General features: G+C 38.1%; 1 protein-coding gene across 1 annotated transcript; it reads left to right on the top strand.

The window, feature by feature from the left end:
* The first annotated feature begins 9,408 nt into the window (after positions 1–9,408).
* Positions 9,409–19,883, top strand: LOC149390159 (O-fucosyltransferase family protein). Its single transcript, XM_089620356.1, has 10 exons — positions 9,409–10,139; positions 10,730–10,805; positions 11,262–11,329; positions 11,726–11,814; positions 17,704–17,901; positions 18,305–18,509; positions 18,592–18,759; positions 18,907–19,074; positions 19,272–19,462; positions 19,558–19,883. The coding sequence occupies exons 1-10, from the start codon at positions 9,768–9,770 to the stop codon at positions 19,739–19,741; spliced, it is 1,719 nt and encodes a 572-aa protein (XP_089476482.1). The 5' UTR covers positions 9,409–9,767; the 3' UTR covers positions 19,742–19,883.
* Positions 19,884–21,678: the final 1,795 nt, after the last annotated feature.

The following is a 21,678-nucleotide window of genomic DNA, read 5'->3' as shown; positions in this document are numbered from 1 at the left end:
GGAATAGTTAAACTGGAAGCTAAGTCAAAACAAGAACGAAAATAGTTAAAAGGGTATTTTTGTCTTTTGAGACAAAGGATGAAATGAATGTCAATAAATTTTTTGACAAGATCATTTGATGACTTAATGTCACTCGGCCATGATTTGATCATTGGGCCTTGTGAATTAAATTCGTTTCATAAGAGTTTTATTGAAAATTCTTAATGGGCCTTTCTCATGTTGTCATGAACAAATGAAGAAGCTTCTAGAAGCTCCTTCTAGAGAGACTTGGGCGCCTACCCTATAGAGAAATAGGAGAGAATATTTTGTGCATAAATGTATCAAGATACTTGCCAAAAGAAAAAGAGGAAACAAATTTGCATATGCATGCATTAGGAATTTCGGCCAAGAGAGAGTCAAAGGCATGGAACAAAATAGGAAACAAATCCAAGGCTTATTGAAACCTAGTTTGGCTGTGTGACTCAATAAAGGAAATAGGGAAATTAGCTCATGAATATGTGATATTCTATAGAAGAGGAAACTACCTTATAGAAGGTGAGACCTCTCCTATAAATAGGAGCCTCATTTCCTCACATTTCATTCATCCAAGTTTAAGAGATTTGAGAGACTCTCTCTCTAGAACTTGGCCGAACTCCTCTCTCTCTCTTTCTAGTTTATTTTCGATTTTTCTTGTTTTGGCACCTAGGTCCTCACTCGACCTAGTGTTTGCGACTTCAAGACTCGTTCTTAAGTCGTAGTGTTTAAAAGTGCCCACTCACTAATTCCTTTATTTCGAGTGATTTAGTGATAGAAACTTTCGTGGTTGCTCGAGGTGCCGAGGAAAGGAAGAGTGACGTGCTGCGAGGGGAGATGAGCATTGTAACTTTCTAAGAGCTTCTCAAAGATCAAGCTTCAAGAAAGGTTAGTAAACTTTTTAGCTCATATTAGTTTTTAATTACATGTACTTGCACTTGTCTAGGTTAGTAAAAACCGTTTTTACTTGTAAAAGAAATTTTTTAAAATTCCACCGCTTCCCGAAGCGTTAATTATTTTCTTAAACCCTAGATCGATTCCAACACGGAGTCAATAATCCACGATGATACATTATCAGCTACTAAACAAGCTTCAGTAATAAGTATAATACCTTTTACTTTGGTTTTGAGGTAGGCAGGACAGTTCCTACGCCAGTGACCAGGCTCATTGCAGTGGTGACACTTGTCTTTAGACTTGTCCACCTTCGGAGCCTTTGGCGCCTTCTTTTTCGTTTGAACCTTAGGTTGGTTCTTCTTCTCGGCATTGCGAGGTCTCTTCTTAGATCCAGAGGTGGAGGCAGTAGCATGTACCTCTCCTAGAGCCCTCTTTTTCTTAGTGAGTGCCTCAGCGGTTTGAAGTTCCTTCATGAGCTCGGTAACAGTGTACTCTAGCTTGTTCATGGAATAATTCAACTTGAAGGTATCAAAGGTTTCAGGGAGAGTTTCCAAGATCATATCTATTTTAGTCTCCCCATCAATCTCGGATCCAAGGATCTCCATTTCATTTAGATAGCTAATGATCAACATCATATGATCTCTAACGGGAGTTCCAGCCTTCATACGACAGTTCATGAATTTTCGGACCGCTTGTTGCCTAGCTTGACGTCCTTGCCCTCCAAACATCTCATGGAGATTGTAGAGCATATCGGTGGCAGTTTCGTAATCACGATGTTGTTGTTGCAACACATTGTTCATTGATGCCAAAATATAGCATCTCGCAATCTCATCGGATCGAAGCCAGGCCGCCAGGGCGTCTTTTTCCTCTTGCGTCGAATCTTCATTCGTTTGAGGACAGGGGGTGGTGAGAACCCATTTGTGCTTGTCGACAGTAAGGACTATGTCGAGGTTACGTTTCCAGTCGATGTAATTGTCGCCTTCGAGTTTATTCGAGGAAAGAATGGTTGAGAGAGGGTTGAGAGGCATATTGCCTATAGAAGTTGAAACAAGTTTATGATTAGTCTTAGGTTTAGGATTTAAGTTTTTATATATTTGATAAAATCCAAAGGTGTTATAAACTAAACGATAATTTACTCCTTCGAGTGAAGGTCACAAAAAATCTCCATTTATAAGTAAATGACACATCATTAATGCTTAGCCAAGATGTCAATACACCAATTTTGACCAGCCACCTTTTAAATTGGTTTGATCACTCACATCCTTTCGCAGGGCCTCGAGGGAGGATTACTAGGGATTGAGTCTAAGTGTGTAACCAACCACTTAGTCCAAAAGATTGACTTCGAAAAACAATCCGCCGAGGGGAGGTCTTGTCTCATTGTCTCACTTTCGGATTTAGCTCATTGAGCAATGATCAGTGCAAAGCGCCCTTGAGTACTCTCATTTAAGAGAGGGCCACGAGGGTGACTCTTAGTCTAGCGACAATTGCACCTTTCATTAGTGTTGGGGATCGTGGGTTACAAACAACAAGTATAACCCTCCCACTTAGTTTTTGGAGTTCGTTCATCGACTCTTATAAGTTCGGAAACGGTTTTCCTATTTATGGAGCGATAGAGCGGACAACTATAAGAGAATCCTAGATATTCATGTTCAGAGCAGTATTAGTGCATAAAGGCACAAGGTACATACTCGATCTTTTCCTATTTTCTATTTCGGAAAGTGCGTGAGGGAAGTGTGAACTTCAACTCACTCGAACACTTGAAAGTTTGAGATTACACATCTTTTTATTTTTCGGCTTGTCTACAAGGAGACCTCCCACTCAAATTTTCAAGAGCATATAGATTTTGAACATATGTGATATAGATATAGTTTTGAAAACATTTTGAAAATTTATTTGATTTGGATGACAAAATATTTTTCAAGTTTGAAAGTGAAAACGGTTTTTCAAAATTCAAACTAGTTTTGTAAAAATCAATTTCAATCAAAACATTTTAATCTTACACATCATGTTTATAATCATATGAAAAACATTTTGCTCAGGAAAATTTTCTCATTAGAGTTCTATAACTCATGGTAGTGGGGTTTGAAAATCCGGATTTCTAAAAAACTGAAGGTTCAGCACAGCCGCGCACCTCAGAGTAAAATCGCCATAACTAGCGGCTCCGATGTCCTTTTGACCCGAAACCGGTGGCATTGGACAGAGGACAGACAGAGCTTTAATTTGATTCAAGAATCATTAAATTTAGATTTCTCATCAGAGAGTTATGCCACTTTTACTGCAGGCCTCCGGGGCGTCTTTTTCCTCTTGCGTCGAATCTTCATTCGTTTGAGGACAGGGGGTGGTGAGAACCCATTTGTGCTTGTCGAAAGTAAGGACTATGCCGAGGTTACGTTTCTAGTCGACGTAATTGTCGCCTTTGAGTTTATTCGAGGAAAGAATGGTTGAGAGAGGGTTGAGAGACATATTGCCTATAAAAGTTGAAACAAGTTTATGATTAGTCTTTGGTTTAGGATTTAAGTTTTATTAAGACTTTTATAAAATCCAAAGGTGTTATAAACCAAACGATAAGTTACTCCCTCAAGAGAAGGCCGCAAAAAATCTCCATTTATAAGTAAATGACACATCATTAATGCTTTGCCAAGATGTCAATACATCTATTTTGACTAGCCACCTTTTAAATTAGTTTGATCACTCACATCCTTTCGCAGAGCCTCAAGGGAGGATTACTAGGGATTGAGCCTAAGTGTGCAACCAACCACTTAGTCCAAAAGATCAACTTTGAAAAACAATCCCCCAAGGGGAGGCCTTGTCATCATCATCTCACTCTCGGACGTAGCTCATTGAGCAATGATCGAAGCAAGAACGCCTTGGAGTACTCCCATTTAAGTGAGGGTCGCAAGAGCGGCTCTTAATTGATTCTTTCATTAGTGTTGGGGATCGCGGGTTACAAACAACAAATATAACCCTCCCACTTAGTTTTTGGAGTAGGTACATCGGCTCTTATAAGTTCGGAAACAGATTTCCTAGTTAGAGAGCGACAGAGCGGACAACTAGAAGAGAATCCTAGATCATCATGTTCAGAGCAGTATTAGTGCATAAAGGCACAAGGTACATACTCGATCTTTTCCTATTTTCTATTTCGGGAAAGTGCATGAGGGAAGTGTGAACTTCAACTCACTCGAACACTTGAAAGTTTGAGATTACACATCTTTTTATTTTTCTGCTTGTCTACAAGGAGACCTCCCACTCAAATTTTCAAGAGCATATAGATTTTGAACATATGTGATATAGATATAGTTTTGAAAACATTTTGAAAACTTATTTGATTTGGATGACAAAATATTTTCACGTTTGAAAGTGAAAACGGTTTTTCAAAATTCAAACTAGTTTTGAAAAAACTCAATTTCAATTAATCTTTCAAAAATCAAAACTTTTTAATCTTACACATCATGTTTATAATCTTATAAAAAACAATTTTGCTCAAGAAAATTTTCTCATTAGAGTTCTATAACTCATGGTAGTGGGGCTGAAAATCCGGAATTCTAAAAAACTGGAGTTTCGGAACAGCCGCACACCTCGGAGTAAAATCGCCATAACTGGCGGCTCCGATGTCCTTTTGACATGAAACCGGTGGCATTGGACAGAGGACAGACAGAGCTTTAATTTGATTCAATAATCATTAAATTTAGATTTCTGAGAAGAGAGTTATGCCACCTTTAATACGGGTTTACTCTAGCTCGAAGAAAAAGAAATAATTAAAGCTTGGTCCTTTTTAGGTGCGAAAAAGAATCGAGTGTAACGGAACGTTTTATGAAGGTTGTTAAAGCTTTTATTTGTGTTTTATTAGCAAGGTAATAACAAGGCATAAAAGAAATAACAACAAGCATAAAACGATTCAAGTAAAAATAAGAAACTAGTAAGACAAGAAAACTAGTCACAAAATTTTACTCGAAATTTCTCAAACCTTTAAAACACGTTTTTCAATATAAAAAATTAAAAACTTTTAGAACTGATTCTAATGTGTTTTAAAAACATCACAAACTCATAGAAAATCAACATGATATTTAATTTAAAGGCAAGAGCAATAAATTAAAAAAAATCTAAGAAAACAATTCTAACTTGTCACAAAATTAGTAAACTTTCGAAAACGATTTTCAAGCTCATAATTTTAAATACATGTACATGCTAATCTTTGACCATAGCTCTGATACCATTTGTTGGAATCGATCTAGGGTTTAAGAAAATAATTAAGGATTCGGTAAGCGGCGGAATTTTAAAAATTTTCTTTTACAAGTAAAAACAATTTTTTACTAACCTAGACAAAGAGCAAGTACATATAATTAAAACTAATATGAGCTAAGAAGTTTACTAACCTTTCTTGAAGCTTGAACTTTGAGAAGCTTTTGGAAAGTTGCAACGCTCATCTCCTCGCAGCACGTCTCTCTTTATTTCCTCGGCACCTCGAGCAACCACGATAGTTTCTATCACTAAATCACTCGAAATAAAAGGAATCAGTGAGTGGGCACTTTTAAACACTACGACTTAAGAACGAGTCTTGAAGTCGCAGAGCTAAACACTAGGTCAAATGAGGACCTAGGTGCCAAAACAAAGAAATCGAAAATGAAGAGAGAGAGAGAGAGAGAGAGAGAGAGAGAGAGAGAGAGAGACGGCCAAGGTTCTAGAGAGAGAGTCTCTCAAATCTCTAAAACTTGGAATGAATTGAAATGTGAAGAAAATGGGCTCCTATTTATAGGAGAGGTCTCACCTTCAATAAGGTAGTTTCCTCTTCTATAGAATATCACATATTCATGAGCCAATTTCCCCTTTTTTCTCTTGAGACACTCGGCCAACATAGGCTTCATCAAGCCTTGGATTTGTTTTCTTTTTTGTTCCTTGCCTTGCCTTGTCTCTCTCTTGGCCGAATCCCTTATGCATCCATATGCAAATTTGTTTCCTCTTTTTCTTTTAGCAAGTATCTTGATACATTTATGCACAAAATAATCTCTCCTATTTCTCTATAGGGTAGGCGCCCAAACTCATTCTAGAAGGAGCTTCTAGAAGCTTCTTCATTTGTTCATGACAACATGAGAAAGGCCCATTAAGAATTTTCAATGAAATTCTTATGAAATGAAATTAATTCACAAGGCCCAATGATCAAGTCATGGCCGAGTGACATTAAGTCATCCAATGAACTTGTCAAAAAATTTATTGACATTCATTTCATCCTTTGTCTCAAAAGACAAAAATACCATTTTGACTATTTTCGTTCTTGTTTTGACTTAGCTTCCAGTTTAACTATTCCTATTCGATGTGATTCGTGACAGTGACCTCATGGATCCAAATGAACAAAGCTTGAGCTAAATACTTTGACTCAAAAGTTCACAAACCTTTTCCAAGTTTAGCTTAATGTCAACTGACTCCACTAAAGAGTTGACACTGAAAATCTCTCGGTTCAAATGAATTTATTTTCTACTCAAGAATTCAACCTAATTATGATGAGCGGATCCACTGAATATCATCTATGTTTACCCTTCATGAATGTCATCAGCTAGTCGGGATTTACTAAATTACCATTTTACCCTTCTAGCTGTTATTTCCTCAACTCCTTTGTCGCTTGTGAATAAGTTAGAAACAATGTATTGACGAGGAGCTAACAAGTCACATTGTTTCATCCAAAAGAGTCAGGACTCAATTTGGACACTGGCCAGTTCATTTATTCACACTCCAAGGAACAAAGCATGAGGTGACATACATTGCATTTCAGCAATCTTGTACATGAATTCCATATCTATGAGAACTTCACAAAGTTACTCATGACATTCTCACAACTTAGTACTTCACCAATAGGCCCTGTTCGGAATCACATAGTGAGTCCGAACTCTGACTTTCTCAAATGAGAATACGTAAGCTGTGAAATGGCATGTCTCATTTCAGGATTAAGGTAAGCATGATGCAATTCATACATAGTGACTTCGAGACATAAGAGGTTAAATGGTTTGTTCTTATCTTGTCTCTAGAAGTGCACTGGTCAATTCAGTACCTTCGGAAGATACCTAGAAGAACTATAGAGTCTCCAACTCTCAATGCCTCATAACCAGACATCATAGATTCTTCTAACAATCATACTGAGGCCAATAGTCCTTTGACCCTTAGATTGCGAATATATCGTTTTAAGCAAACTACGAAGAGTTTGTTCATGCAAATCTACATTTGTCTCTTCGTAAGTTGTTTAGTTTGTTTATGGACTAAAGACTAAGGTTTTATCATAAAGCTTCAAACAAGGAAGATTGAATGAACGTTTCAACTTTTTATTAATGAATAAGCAATTACAAGCAAGAGTCTTCATGAGACTTTATTACATCAAATGCATAATATAAAGATTACAACTCTTCTTGTGGGCACCATTGACAACATTCTGCTCCAACATGTATAGCCAAGATGCTAACTTCTGATAAGATTCTTCTGGCGTACCCCTTACGTATGAAATTGCTTTCTCCCTGGTTCTCCAAGCTTTCAAGTACGAGATATCAACACCCCATCTTGTCTTGACTTCCTCTCTTACGTTATGTGCCGAATACTCAGCCATAGAGCTAATACTGTACTTATCTTTAAAGACGTGACCAATAACCCAAGGTGCAGCTCCTCTATGTCCTTCTGTTCGAACCACACGCGCACAAGAATGTCTACTCTCGTACGACGTAATCTGCCACATATCAGACCACTGCACAACACCCCTCAGCTTCCAAGTGCACATCTCATTTTTGCATATGACATACCATCTACTTTTCGAAGATGATTTCACTCTAAACTCGAAATTATTTTTTAGAGCAAAAACATGAATCTCTTGCTTCATCTGCTTCTTGGACTCAAACTCCTTCCTGAGGTATATGTCTTCTGTGCTACCTATTGCATTCAATGGTTATAATACATAAAACATAACATTTTTCATTTAAGAATATAAGTATATCTCATTCTTAATACCTGTCGAAGAATTTGGCAACTGACTTGGACCGTCATTATGTTCTTCCTTGACAAAATCATCGGTTGTGAAGTCGGGGGCTTTCCATGAGTAAGGCACGCAATCTGTTGGTGGTACAACTTTATGAGGGTTACGTGATGGTTCACCGTGCCCCGATGGTTCACCCCGTCCCGATGGTACTGTAAAATGTTTTACAAAATCTTCATATTCTTCAGTGTCCACGAACTCTTCAAATTCTGTTCCTTTGTCACAGTTGTGTCTATCATCTACGTCAAACTTCTCTTCATCATCCACATCGTTGTTGTGGTAGTCATATCTATCACGCTTGTATACTTCATCGTCTCGGTCATCTATTCGACTGTTGAACACATGATTATCATCTCGGTCATTTGTAATAAGATTATGTTGTCTCTTGTTGAGTTCAACACGAGACAATTCTTCGTTCATCACATTTTTCCCTTTATCTTTTATTTTTGGAGTTAACGCCATGACTTCTTTCGATACCAGTTACACAAAGTGCATAACTTCTACGACTTTTATTCTTCGTATAATACTTAACGTCCATATCGTCCTTCAACAAAGCAGGCTCAATTGGCATATTACCCGCCTCATATGGAACTTCAAACTTTAAGTCATACTTTGATCTATCTATATCGGCTCTCTTGTACACCTTGTCGACTAACTCCATGTAGGTTGTCTCTTTCGAAACTTCAAGCGGAAATGTTCTCGCGTTTTTGAACACGTATAAGTGTCCATTTCTCTCCCACGTGCCGTTAACCATCAATAAAACTGCAAGAAATATCACAAAAATGCATTAAACTTTGATTTTTTCCAAACTCATCGGAATTGGTCGGAACCGGTCGGAAACTGTCGGAACCGGTCGGAAACTGTCGGAAACTGTCAGAAACTGTCGGAAAATTGGTCCTGTCGGAAAATGTCGGAAATTGTCGGAATATTGGCTTAAATTTCATCGGAATTTTTACATGAATTTCATCCGAAAAGGTCGGATTTCATCGGAAATAACGTTAAATTCCGGAAACTTTAACCTACATCTACCAACTTTATTTTTTCTATACAAGCTATATGACTAAAGCAATAAAAGATGAATGGAGAAGCATACTTACCCATTTTGAAGGAATTACACCAATTGAATACGCGAAATGATGAAAAAATGATAGAGAATGAGAGAAGTAGAGAATGAATTTTTTTTAGTAGTGTTATATGATCTTGTAAGGGTATTTTTGTCCGAAATATGTTCAAAAGTCTAATTTTGGATATTTTTTAAGTAACGAAAATGGCGATATTTTCATAGTTTTTGAGTCTAGAAAATGAAATTTCTCTTATTAAATGTGTGCCTGTCTTCCACAATCCAATGCTTGTAGAAATCAGCCGGGTCTGAGTCTGACACGTGATCTTCCTTAATGTTTCTTCTCCACCGTTTATCAAAAGCATCAATTTCTTAAAAAAAAAAAAAAAAAAAAAAAAATCAAAAGCATCAATTTTCACACAAACACACACACGCAGTACCACCTCTCTCTCTCTCTCTCTCTCTCTCTCTCTCTCTCTCTCTTTGCATTACTTAACTGTCACGAAGTTCTTCCACTTCCACGCGAATCCCACTCGCTTTCATTTCCCGGCCATCCCATTTCCCTTCTCCAGAGATATTCAGAAAGAAAAAGATTTCTTTTGTTAAGATTTCTTTTGTTAAGATTTCTTTCGTGTTTCGGGAAAGTAAAACTTTGAGAAGAGAAGCCACGCGCAGATGCGATTCGACCGAGGAGAGGAATTCGTATAGAGGGAATTAAATTAAAGGAAAAAAATGTTCGGGAGTCTCAGATCTTGAGCTTGATTTCGTTGGAGCAAAACCCTAGGTTTTCTTACAATGCACGGCCTCAGTCGGCTCGGCACTGCTCGGTCGAGCGGCTCGCCGCCTTCTTCGCCGCGGTTCCGGCACGGTCGGAGCAAGAGCTCATCCGGAGGAAAGGGATCGAAGAAGAGCTCGGTGGAGAAGTTCGTGTTCTTGCTGATATCAGCGGTGTTTCGTCGCCGAGGCGTGCTTCTTCTAGCTCCGTTGCTATACATCTCGGGGATGTTGCTATACATGGGCTCAGTGAGCTTTGATGTCGTCGGATTGAAGGACCGCGTCGTTAGGGTCCACAAACGTCAACCTCCGGGATCCATGTATCGGAGTCCGCAGGTTTTTGAGAAGCTATGGCCGTTCATGGAAGCCGATAGCAATGCGACTGAGAATGTGGTAATACTTGTTTTTTATTCTTGGCTCTGCTGCTTTTGTTACGGGATTCGTTCTGTTGGCGGGATTCGTTCTGTTGCACTCAGTTTTAAATATCTGAGTCTCTTTCTATTTAATTTGGTTCTTTTTTTTTATTACGTTTTGGATCAATATTCTAGATGATGTGCATTTGGGTATTTTTGAACTATTATACGGCTTGTTATTGATTGTTTTGTCTTGCAATTTGGAAGTTCCAGTTGGATATAGCTTAATTTGGAATAATATGAAATGTGGACCCTGATTTTCTGAGTTAGTTCACGATTGATTTGTTTATTTATTATTATTATTATTTTTTTTTTTTGGGTATAGAACGCTTGGCTTATTTCTTGTTGCATTGACAATTGAAATTGTGAACTTGTTAAGTGCCATCGAACAAGGATGTTTGATTGCTATATGTTGATTATGTGAACTTAACTGGCTTTCTTTTTAGGTATAACTTTTTCAGTTTTTAGAGTGCGCGCATGAACTTTGTAACTGGCTTGTCAAAATGAAATATGGTATCAATACACTACTAGCCAATGAACTGTCTTATAATTCATGTACGAAATGCGCAGTTGATGTCCGTGTGGAATTCTACAGCTCGTCAACGATGGAAACCCTGTGCCCCAAAAGAGGATATGTCCAAAGCAGGTTCAATTTTTCTTTCCTTTGGTGAATTAGAGGCTAGACTAGCTCTCATTTCAAGTTTTAAGCTCGATTTTATCAGCCAGGGATCACTGTACTTTGGATTTGGTACTCATTGGTGATATACTGCTATCTAGTATAAGTCTCAAATGAGAAACATATGAACTTATTACTTGACCAGTTACACGTGAGTAACTCACAAGATGTTAATACCAAATTATTACGAGTTTCTGAAAATCACCTTTTCATAGTGTGCATATGTTGTTTTCTATGTATAAGCAGTCTATTATTGATCACCTAATATATATATATATATATTCGAGTAAAAGTATTCAAATAATAATTTTTCATGCTTGGTCATGCTTTTGTTTTCTTTTTACAAAAAAAAATTTGAGAAATTCAAATCATCGTCCTTATGTGGTTTTGCTAACATATTCCGCCCACTTTCTATTGGTGTTTCAGAATTGCCGAAGTCAAATGGTTTTTTCATAATTGAAGCAAATGGCGGGTTAAACCAGCAACGTCTGTCTGTAAGTGTTGTTATCATATCAATGATTTTGTGATCACTCTGCTCCGAAGTTTTCATCATCCCTAGCATTTATCTGTAGCTCCTGATACCATAGGCTAGATGAACATACAAAGTAACATGACAGTCCTTTTTGTATTTTTTTTATAATTTATAGTATAATTCCAAATCGTTGCTGGCATATAAGAAAATAACTATATGCTTAACTTACCAAATGATGCCTTTATGTGCTTTATTTCATTATTTTTACACGAGGATTTCATTGATCAGGATAATGTAACTGATTGTCAAATTATTACACTGGTGGATTTCGTATGAGAACTCTGCATGTTGATTAAAACCTAATATATCCAAACTAAGGGCGTTTTCATTTTCTTTTTTTATTTTTATTACATTTCAGATTTGTGATGCAGTTGCTGTGGCTGGATTATTAAATGCAACTCTCGTAATTCCAATTTTCCATTTGAATAGTGTTTGGCGCGACTCCAGGTGATTATATCATGATTGTTGCAAAGTGTCTGCATCAAAATCACAATGTTGAACTGGTCAATATGATGAACATATTATAATGGAAATGGTTGGATGGATTTCATGTTCTATGTGACTTGATTAATGGAAGAATATTGACAAATAGTGTTTGGCTCAACAGAATGAAAACTGATTCATTGAATGATTTGAAATTACAAGTAGCAAGAGTTTATATACTCGAGTAGAAGAGGGAAAGACAAATACAGGGAAAACGTAATGATGATAACAAGAAACGACAACGTGCTAAAGAAAGAGTGGACGTCATTTTGATGAAAACGAGTATGTCACTCCAATAGCCCCCTGCAAAAGCAGAGTGGAGAAATCCTCAACTCGAAGTTTGGAGCGCAAGTCAGGGAAGCGAAGGCTGGAGATAGCTTTTGTAAGGGCATCAGCGGCTTGATCGAGGGCTGGAACATGACGTACTTCGACCTGACGTTGCAAAACTTTGTCACGAACGAAGTAGAGGTCAATTTCAACGTGTTTAGTGCACGCGTGAAGAATCGGGTTTGAAGCGAGTTGAACAGTGCTCTGGTTATCACATCAGAGAATCGGACGAGGTAGCGACTGATGGCTTAGTTTGCCGAGTAAAGATTGAAACCACGTGATCTCAGAGACAAGACTGGCAAGAGCACGAAACTCTGCTTTAGCGGAAGAGCGAGATATCGTGTGTTACTTGCGTGAGGACCAAGCAATTAGGTTACCCTAAGTACACACAAAAACCCGTCGTGGACTTTCGATCTTCATGGTCAAAGGCAACCCAGTGAGTAAAAGAGAGGATGGTCGACGGCGATTGTGAAGACCGAAGTCAATTGTCCCAGCAATGTAGCGTAGAATTCGCTTCACTGCTTTCCAATGGGCTTCACGAGGAGTTTGCATAAATTGGCAGACCTTGTTGACAACAAAGGATAGCTCGGGACGAGTGATTGTCAGGTATTCCAAGGCACCGACGACATTTCTGTAGAGATGGGGATTAACCATGAGATCACTGCCGTACGCAGTAAGTTTCTCGCCATATGTCATCAGAGAAGCAATTGTCTTTGCATACTACATCTTGACACGCGCCAAGAGGTCTACAACGTATTTCTTTTGAGACAAGAAAAGGCCAGACTCCACATGAGCTTGAATGCCAAGAAAGTAATCGAGTTGGCCCAGGTCCTTCAAGGCAAATCGAGCATGGAGGTGACGAACAAGAGAGTCAAGACTCTGAGAACAGATGCTGATGATAAGGATGTCATCAACGTATACCAGGACATACTGGGTTGGAGTTGGAGAGATGTTGACAAATAGAGACTGGTCGAACTTGGTGCATGTGAGTCTAGACGAAACAAGCACGTGTTGTAGCTTTTCAAACCAAGCCCTAAGAGCTTGTTTGAGGCCGTATAAGGACTTGTATCGTTTGCATGCCGGATTTGGCTTGGAAACATCAGCGAAACCCTCCGGCTGTTGGTGATAAATGCCTTCTTTGAGATCCCCATTTAGGAAGGCGTTAACATCCAACTGAAGAACCAGCCAACCCTTTGACAAGGCCAAGCTGAGAACAACTTGGATTGTTGTTTGTTTAATGACAGGGCTGAAGGTCTCATGAAAGTCAAAACCCGCCCCTTGTGAGAAGCCTTTGGCAACAAACCGAGCCTTATGTTTGTTTAAAGTTCCATCAGAGTTCTCTTTGAGCTTGAAGACCCATTTGGACCCAATTGCCTTGCGATCAGGTGGAAGAGACACTAGACTCAAAATGTTGTTCCTCATAAGGGCAAGAATTTCATCTTGCATAGCCTGTTTCCACGGTTCAGAGAGCAGAGCATCAGAGACACTTGCAGGTTCTTTGCTTCATCGTTTTAAAAGGCGTTTTCAAGGTGCGCCTTGAGGCGAGGCGGTCGAAAAAAGCCTCAAGGCTTAAGCCTGGAAGAAAGTCAACTTGCACCTTTTGGTTTTTAGGCGTGGGCCTTGTGCGTACGCTTCGAAAATTTTCGCCCAGAAACGCATGAAATAGGGTATTTTTTTTTAAAGGTCCAATTTAAAAGTTTGGACTTTTCTGGATCTTTTTTGGGGGTTTTTTTTTTAAAGTAAAAGATTAATAAAACGTAAATTAGGGTTCTTTTTAACACATAACCTGAATCGCAAGTCTAAAACTAGTATTTCAGGGTTTTCGTTATCTGATATAGATTAGTCTAAAACTGGCTTAAAACGTAGATTAGTGTTTTTTTGGGTTTTCATTGTTAAACTAGTATATGAAGGTTAAAACTAAGCATTATCAGTGTAAATTTATTTAGGGATGATTCCAGATTTATTCAAAAAAATTAATTTATGACTCTTTTGAGGCTTACGCCTTGCCTCAAAAACAGAAATCGCCTCGATTACTGTTTACGCCTTTAAAAACCATGCTTTGCTTGCCATGAAGACACGAGGTTTGACCACACCAGCTTTCCCACGAGTGATCATTGGATGGTCATTTTGGACTGGTAGAAGAGAGGAAAGAGGGTGTGAAGAGGGCAGTGATGGAGTAAGAGCAGAGGAAGATGAGGTTGATCTGGCATCTGAGATGGGCTGAGATGGTATTGAGTGGGATTGATGAGAACTAGGTGGAGAGGTGGAGGAATAGGGTTGGGATTGTGGAAGATAGTTGTGGGAATGTGGTTGGATCACACTGGTTGGAGATGAAGGTGATGGCTAGGGAAACATGAGCTGATAGGGAAATACTTGTTCATTGAATATCACATCTCGTGAGATAAACACTCTTTCAGAGGAATCCAAGCACTTGTATCCCTTGTGGTTCAAGCTGTAGCCTAGAAAAAGACAAGGCTTGGAGCGGAAGTAAAGTTTGTGAGTGTTAAACGGTCTGGTATTGGGGAAGCATTCACAGCCAAACACACATTTGAGCATACACCGGCTTAGTTTGAAATAGCACTTCAAGAGGATAGCTCATACGCGGTTCCAGTGTAGATAATCTGTTGATCAAATAAACAGAAGTGCGAAAAGCTTCATCCCAGAATTTTAGGGACATGCTAGCTTGAGCCAATACAGTGAGCCTAGTTTCAACATGTTTGCGTTCAGCAACACTATTCTGTTGATGGCTGCGAGGACATGAATTCCTGTGAACAATGCCTTGAGCTGTAAGGAACATTTTGAATGGACGATACTCACCACCCCAGTCAGACTGAAACAACAAGAATCTTGCTTCCTAACTGCAGCTCATCATGTTTTCGAAGTAGTTTGAGTGTGGCAAGAGCTTCCGACTTTTGTCTCAGGAGATAAATCCACGTGAATCGAGAGTAAGCATCAATGAAGTGGATATAGTATCTGTAGCCACTAGCAGAGGGACATGGTGATGGGCCCCATATGTCAGTGTGAATGACCTGAAGCGGTTTGCTATCTTCCATTGTTCAATTGATACCTGTCTTTTAATTCCTTAAATATGCCGAGAGATTATTCAAGAATTCCCAGTGTTATCTCTTCGAGAAAACCATAAGTAGAGTTTATCCAAAGTTAACCTGCTACTAATTCTTCTTCTACAGACAATTTGAGATGAGGGAAAAGGTAATTTGTGGATCTTGCCAAGACAACAAGCTTGACACATAAAAAGAATTTTTATTACTATTTGAGAGATTACAAGAGTGTAGCACAACCTTTACAACAGGTTAAGTGGCGTGAGCTAGTCTATTGTGTCATAGAGTGAAAGTGGGAACTACATGATTTGGCTGAACCATTGAACTAGTAGAGGTTACATTATTTGGATTGACACTAGATAGATTTGCAGTAAATGAAGGCATTGAGTGAGGAGAGTAGGGAAGACTTGAAGGTGTATTGTCGAAGACATAGAGATCATTTTGAAGTTTGCCTTACAGCAGAATAGCCCTAGAAACCTGATCCTTGACAAAGGAAAGAGTTGGAAAAAATTCAAAATAGGCATTATTATCTGCTGCACACTAAAACACAGTAAGGAGATTTTTTTTAAATTTGAGGCACATGTAAGAGTTTGTCTAAGAAAAGAGGCTTATGATGTGTTTGTGATAGAAGTTGAGAATGACCAATGCTAGAGATTTTAAGGCCCATACCATTTCCTAGAACTTTCTTTGAGCCACTGGATTCAGTGCCATGAGCCAAGTCTTCTGAAGATGTGATGTGTGGCACCGGAGTCTGGATACCAGTTGGAATCTACAACGCTCTCCAGTGTTCCAACATTGCTGTTGGTGACCACTCTTGTAGGGGAAAATCATAGGTTGAGCCGGAGCCACAGTTGTATTGAACATCACTCATCTGATCCTCCCCAAATTCAGCCAGGTGACCTTGAATTTCTTGAGCGTGTTGAGTTGACTGACAAGGTCTTGAGAATGACTGATCATACCGATAGTAACATTGCATCACCACATGACCAGTCTTACCAAACAACTGACACTGAGCCCGACCACGTTTAGTGGAGCCACGTCCACGACTGAGTTGAGGTGTATCCACGCCCAAAAATGTAATGAGAACTCTGATAGGTATGTGGCGTAGAATTGAAGTTACCTTGACAAACAAACTATGGAGTAAAGCCTCATGGTGAGAAGTTTCCACAAGAAGGTTGAGAGTAGCTTGAACCGTGACCATAGCCAGAACTGCGACCTCTGTTCCAACTGGAATTTGAGTACTAAGAGAGATTGGCTGTCGGAGACTCAGATCGAGATTGATGTTTTTTCTCAATTCTGCACTCTTGAGTCAGAAGGAAAGACTCAAACTCAAACTACTGAGAGGTTCAAATCGTGTATCCATGTTCATGATGAAGTTCTCGTATTCCTCGGGCAATCCACTTTTGATGCATATGTGTTCTTTGGCTTTCGTAGTTTCTCCAACCATGGAGAGCAGATCGATCAAGTTACGGATCTTGAGGAGATAGTCGTTGATGGATAAAGACCCTTTCTTAATTCCACTCAATTGAGTCTTGAATTAAGAAATCTTCGCTCGGATCTGAGATGCGAAGTAGACTTGCAAAGTGCTCCATATCTGAGCAGATGTTTCACAGGAAACCAGTCGTGAGAGCACGCCGTCACTAATTGAGGCCATTAGCTATGAAATGAGTAGTTGATCTTGCCGATCACAGCTTACGAACGCTGGATTAACCACTCAGAGTCGCTTGGACATGCTTTCTCTAGATGATGTAGTTGTTCGCATCGAGCTTAGATGCGATTGGATGAGAAAAGGAAACGAATTGTTGAGCAGCTTGATTGTCCATGGTGATCGAAGAAGACGAAGATCAACGATCTGACGAACAGAGGATGTGGATCGGAGAAGACGAAGATCTCCGATCAGAGCTGGGACGAGAGTTCCATATTGACAAATAGTGTTTGGCTCAACTTAATGAAAATTGATTCATTAAATGATTTGAAATGATAAGTGACAGAGTTTATATACTCGAGTAGAAGAGGGGGAAAAACAAATACAGGGAAAACATAATGATGATAACAAGAAACGACAACGCGCTAAAGAAAGAGTGAACGTTGTTTTGATGAAAACGACTGTCACTCCAATAAAGAACCATAGATTTTAATCTGCAGCAAATGTGCCTTTGACTTCATTTTCATTTGTTACGATATTTAGGCCCTCCCGTGACAGTTTTATCCATGCTTTATCAGAGAACCAAACCCATAAATGTACAGGACCATCATTATATAAAAAAGTTGATTATTTTTTCTAACATTGGATTTCGAAATTTCTATGATCATATCTTTTTTCTGCAATAGATAATTCAATTGCATACGGAGATTTATATTCTTTGGCAATCTTATTTGTTCGACAACAGTTAGATTTCCATATAGTTTACCGATCTGATTTGTTTAACAAGTGCTGGATATGTTTTTCTTTATTCTGTACTTGCAGCAACTTTAGGGACATATTTGATGAAGATTTCTTCATAAGTACACTTGGACGACAGATTAGTGTAGTCAAAGAGCTCCCAGAAGATGTACTCCAGATGTTCGACAATAATATTAGCAAGATTGTTAACCTGAGGGTAAAAGCTTGGTCAAGTCCGACTTATTATATTCATAAGGTGCTTCCCAAGTTGGTTGATATGGGGTATGTACTTTTGTTAAATATTATCTTTAGCATGCTTTTGATGTCTAAGAGTCGTGATATTTTGCCAGATTTACTACTTGAAAGATGCTTTTTATTTTCTTACATTATGGCAAAGTGCCCAGTATCTTTATGGAATCGATTGAGTATGTTTAAACCTTGATCGTTATTAATTATTGGAACTGCAATATGAGATGCCTCTTGTTACATCTGTTCCATTGTAATACATGGGCAGTACGCCAAAAAGAGCAAACAAAGTTAAAAAAATGTTTGCATGGTCTGCCTGTGTTCAGGTTTTTATTTTTTCGCTTAACTTCGTGACTTTCAGTTTAGATTCTGATGACTTAGAACTCTCATAGAATATTGTACGATGACAGCTATATATAGCTTTCTATCTATGATGCAGGGCTGTGCGAATAGCACCATTTTCGAACAGATTGGCTCATGCAGTTCCTTCAAGTGTCCAAGGGCTTAGATGCTTTGCCAATTTTGAAGCACTAAGGTTTTCAGAACCTATAAAGACGCTAGCAGAGGAAATGGTAGACCGAATGCTGAAGAAAAGCATTCAAAACGGTGGAAGATACGTATCTGTGCATCTCCGGTTTGAAGAGGTACAGTCTTTATCCAACCAATGACCTCATTTAAAGGCTTTTCAAACAACTTCTAAACCCAACAAACCACTTCTTTCTCAAGGATATGGTTGCCTTTTCATGCTGCGAATATGACGGCGGAGAGGAAGAGAAGCGTGAAATGGATATTGCCCGAGAAAGAAGTTGGAGAGGAAAATTCAGGAGAAGGGGTAGAGTTATCAGGCCCGGGGCCAATCGGGTGGATGGAAAATGCCCTTTAACCCCGTTGGAGGTACATACATATTCCCTCTAGTGCATTTGTCTGTAAAGTAATGGAACTTATTCTCAGATTTCTAGTTGATCTTTGAATGTGATTATAGAGGTTATCGTATTGAATAACTTGCTGAAGAGCTGATGAGTCTTTCCGTTGAAATCTTAGGTTGGCATGATGCTCCGGGGCATGGGCTTTGACAATACTACATTCATATACGTCGCAGCCGGTATAATTTACAAAGCTGAAAAGTATATGGCCCCTCTTAAACAAATGTTTCCGCTTTTGGAAACCAAAGATACACTTGCTACTCCTGAAGAACTTGCGTCTTTTAAGGTATCGTTGTAATTTCATTTTTCAAGCCTTCTTATTTTTGGGGAAAAGAAACTAAACACGATGAATTGTAATAATATGAATTTTATCTGTGGTGAAAATCAATGACTTGGTTCCTCACATTGGTACGCTTTTAAGGCTATAATTTGGTGCTAATCACTCTAGTCAATGTTTTGAATGTGAACTTATCTTTTTTGTAGGGCCACTTATCTAGGTTGGCTGCTCTTGATTACACAGTTTGCCTTAAAAGCGAAGTCTTTGTAACCACTCAAGGTGGCAATTTTCCCCACTTCTTGATGGGCCACAGGCGCTATTTATTCGGCGGGCACTCAAAGACGATCAAACCCGACAAGAGGAAACTAGCCCTTTTGTTTGACAATCCCAAATTAAGGTTAAACAACACTTTTTTTCAGACCCATTTTGAGGAAATTAGCCTTTTTAATAAGTAATTTATATATCGATATTTTTTATCGGGTGTTCGTGTAGGTGGGAGGACTTCAGACGGCAAATGCGAGATATGCTTCGCCACAGTGATCAAAAGGGTATTGAAGTGAGGAAGCCCAGTGGATCATTATACACATTTCCTATGCCAGATTGCATGTGTAAAGAAGCTGTTTCTGAGAATAATACCAATAGTAGTAACAAGACCCTCCTAACTTCTCAGATATAGTAACTCCATTTTTTTTTTCCATACGTGTATAATTTAATAGCATGTCATTTCTTGATTTAAAATTTGGAACTCATGTTAGTCTAAAATTCTTTTGTACATGGAAGATAAAGTGAATCATGTTAAAATTATTTTCTCGTACCTTCTTCTGGTCTCACTTTTGTGTTCACTTTATGACTTGAATCTCAATCATACACATTTTTCTAAGACTACGCCTCATAATTATGTGAATTCAAAAGATGTAATTATATTACTGCGACTTTTAACAACCGGATTATGAAAAGGAAAGAAAACATTGATTATTGGCCAGTAGAAAATCCTTGTGCACAGCAGCAATGGACACATGCAAGATGGAACTTGAACAAAGGAAAATCTAGAAAGAGAAAGTTCCATCGATCAAGTTTATTGTTTCACACGCACCTACCAAAAGCGACGTATATGTAGAAATGGGTTTGTGGAAGGGGTTCTTTTTAATTAGTTCATGAACTAAAACTAGCTATCCTTGAATGGATATAATTACATTGCCACCAAACTCTTCCTCTCTTGTGGGACTTGTTTTTAGGTTTGCAATTAATGCGCTCCAAGTTGAATAAAGGACCAAACTTTGATAGTTTTACCTTGTCACGTGAATCGGAAAGAATTTATTTTTTAATTTTTTTAGCAACCGAACCAATCCTTTGGTTTTCGAGGGAAAATCAATTTGCTTGCAACTTGCAGGAAAATTTCTGCTACAAAAGCAGGACTAAGTGACATACTTCTGTTTTCCTTATAATAATGTAACTTCTTATTCTTTTTTATTTTTTATTTTTACGAAAAAAATGGTTACAACTAGCCAATTTTTCACATTAGATACTAAGATTCTAGTCTGTTTCATTTTATTAAATAAATAGTCCAATTTTTTTTAAGGAAATTTTTATTAATCAAAACTTGTTTAAGATGTACAAAGATTCCGGACAAAAGTTCGTACCTCATTTAAGACAAAATATACCCTAAAATTAAAATTAGGAGTTGAAGATGGACAAAGCAAACAAAGAAGACAATCGTTTATTATGTGCCAAATATTTTTACAAAAAATTATCTAACTAAGCCGCCTAATCTGTAAGACTTGCTAATTAGTCTACATTTCGTAATTTTTGGAAAATAACCACTTTGACGACATGACATGACGGGACACTTTGGTAAGCTTCTGATTTCCACATTTATTCTATAATAACTCCTTATCGATTAGCGTTTAGTTATGGGATTACGTGGATTTATTCTATAATAACTCCTTATTGATTACCATTTATTATGTGATTATGTGGATTTATTCTATAATTGTGTAGAAGATATTCGATTTTGTTATGTGTTTTAAGAAGCAAACACATTCAAATTGAACGGCGCTCATATTTTTGAAATTTCTTCAATTTTTGGTATGTTATTTTCCGATTTTGAAATGTATAGTTGGTCAATGGCTAGAAAATCGTTTTCATTTGTTGAATCAGGTCATTAAATATCATCTTTATCAAAAACAAAAGTTTGATTACATCCCGTTGACACTGATTTTACGATGATTAACATCCATTTATGTATTTCTTGCAGTAAAATTGTTTGAGCATCAATGCTTTGAATCCATAAAAGCATCATCGTCAGTGTTAAATCAAGATGGAAATAATTCTTATTTAGAAACTGTTTTATATGATGACCATAATTTGAATAACTTCCCTATGAATTCTGATGTTAATGTCAATAACGTTTCATGCGCAAAGATGTTCTTGTTTCTGCCATGGGTATAATTATAATTAGAAATAATTTTCAATTAAGAGTCTTGAGATAAAGTAAAACACGTTATTGCATTGTTTGTTAGAATATTGAATGTTCATGGAAGATGAATGCCTCGGGTTGTTCAAAATCTTCATTGTGGGTCATATGGTCATTTGTGAATGAATATACTTGTTATG

The sequence above is a fragment of the Urtica dioica genome, chromosome 7 (assembly GCF_054948205.1).
Source record: "Urtica dioica subsp. dioica isolate 48M chromosome 7, U.dioica_male_clone48M_v1_H2, whole genome shotgun sequence".
Classification (NCBI taxonomy): Eukaryota; Viridiplantae; Streptophyta; class Magnoliopsida; order Rosales; family Urticaceae; genus Urtica; species Urtica dioica.
This window is presented reverse-complemented; position numbering and strand designations above follow the sequence as displayed.

Excerpts from the sequence above, each read along its gene's own strand:
- LOC149390159 (XM_089620356.1), top strand. The coding sequence starts at position 9,768 with ATGCACGGCCTCAGTCGGCTCGGCACTGCTCGGTCGAGCGGCTCGCCG. Across the intron at positions 11,330-11,725 it reads TAAACCAGCAACGTCTGTCT|ATTTGTGATGCAGTTGCTGT; the intron begins GTAAGTGTTGTT and ends ATTACATTTCAG. Across the intron at positions 18,510-18,591 it reads TGCATCTCCGGTTTGAAGAG|GATATGGTTGCCTTTTCATG; the intron begins GTACAGTCTTTA and ends TTCTTTCTCAAG.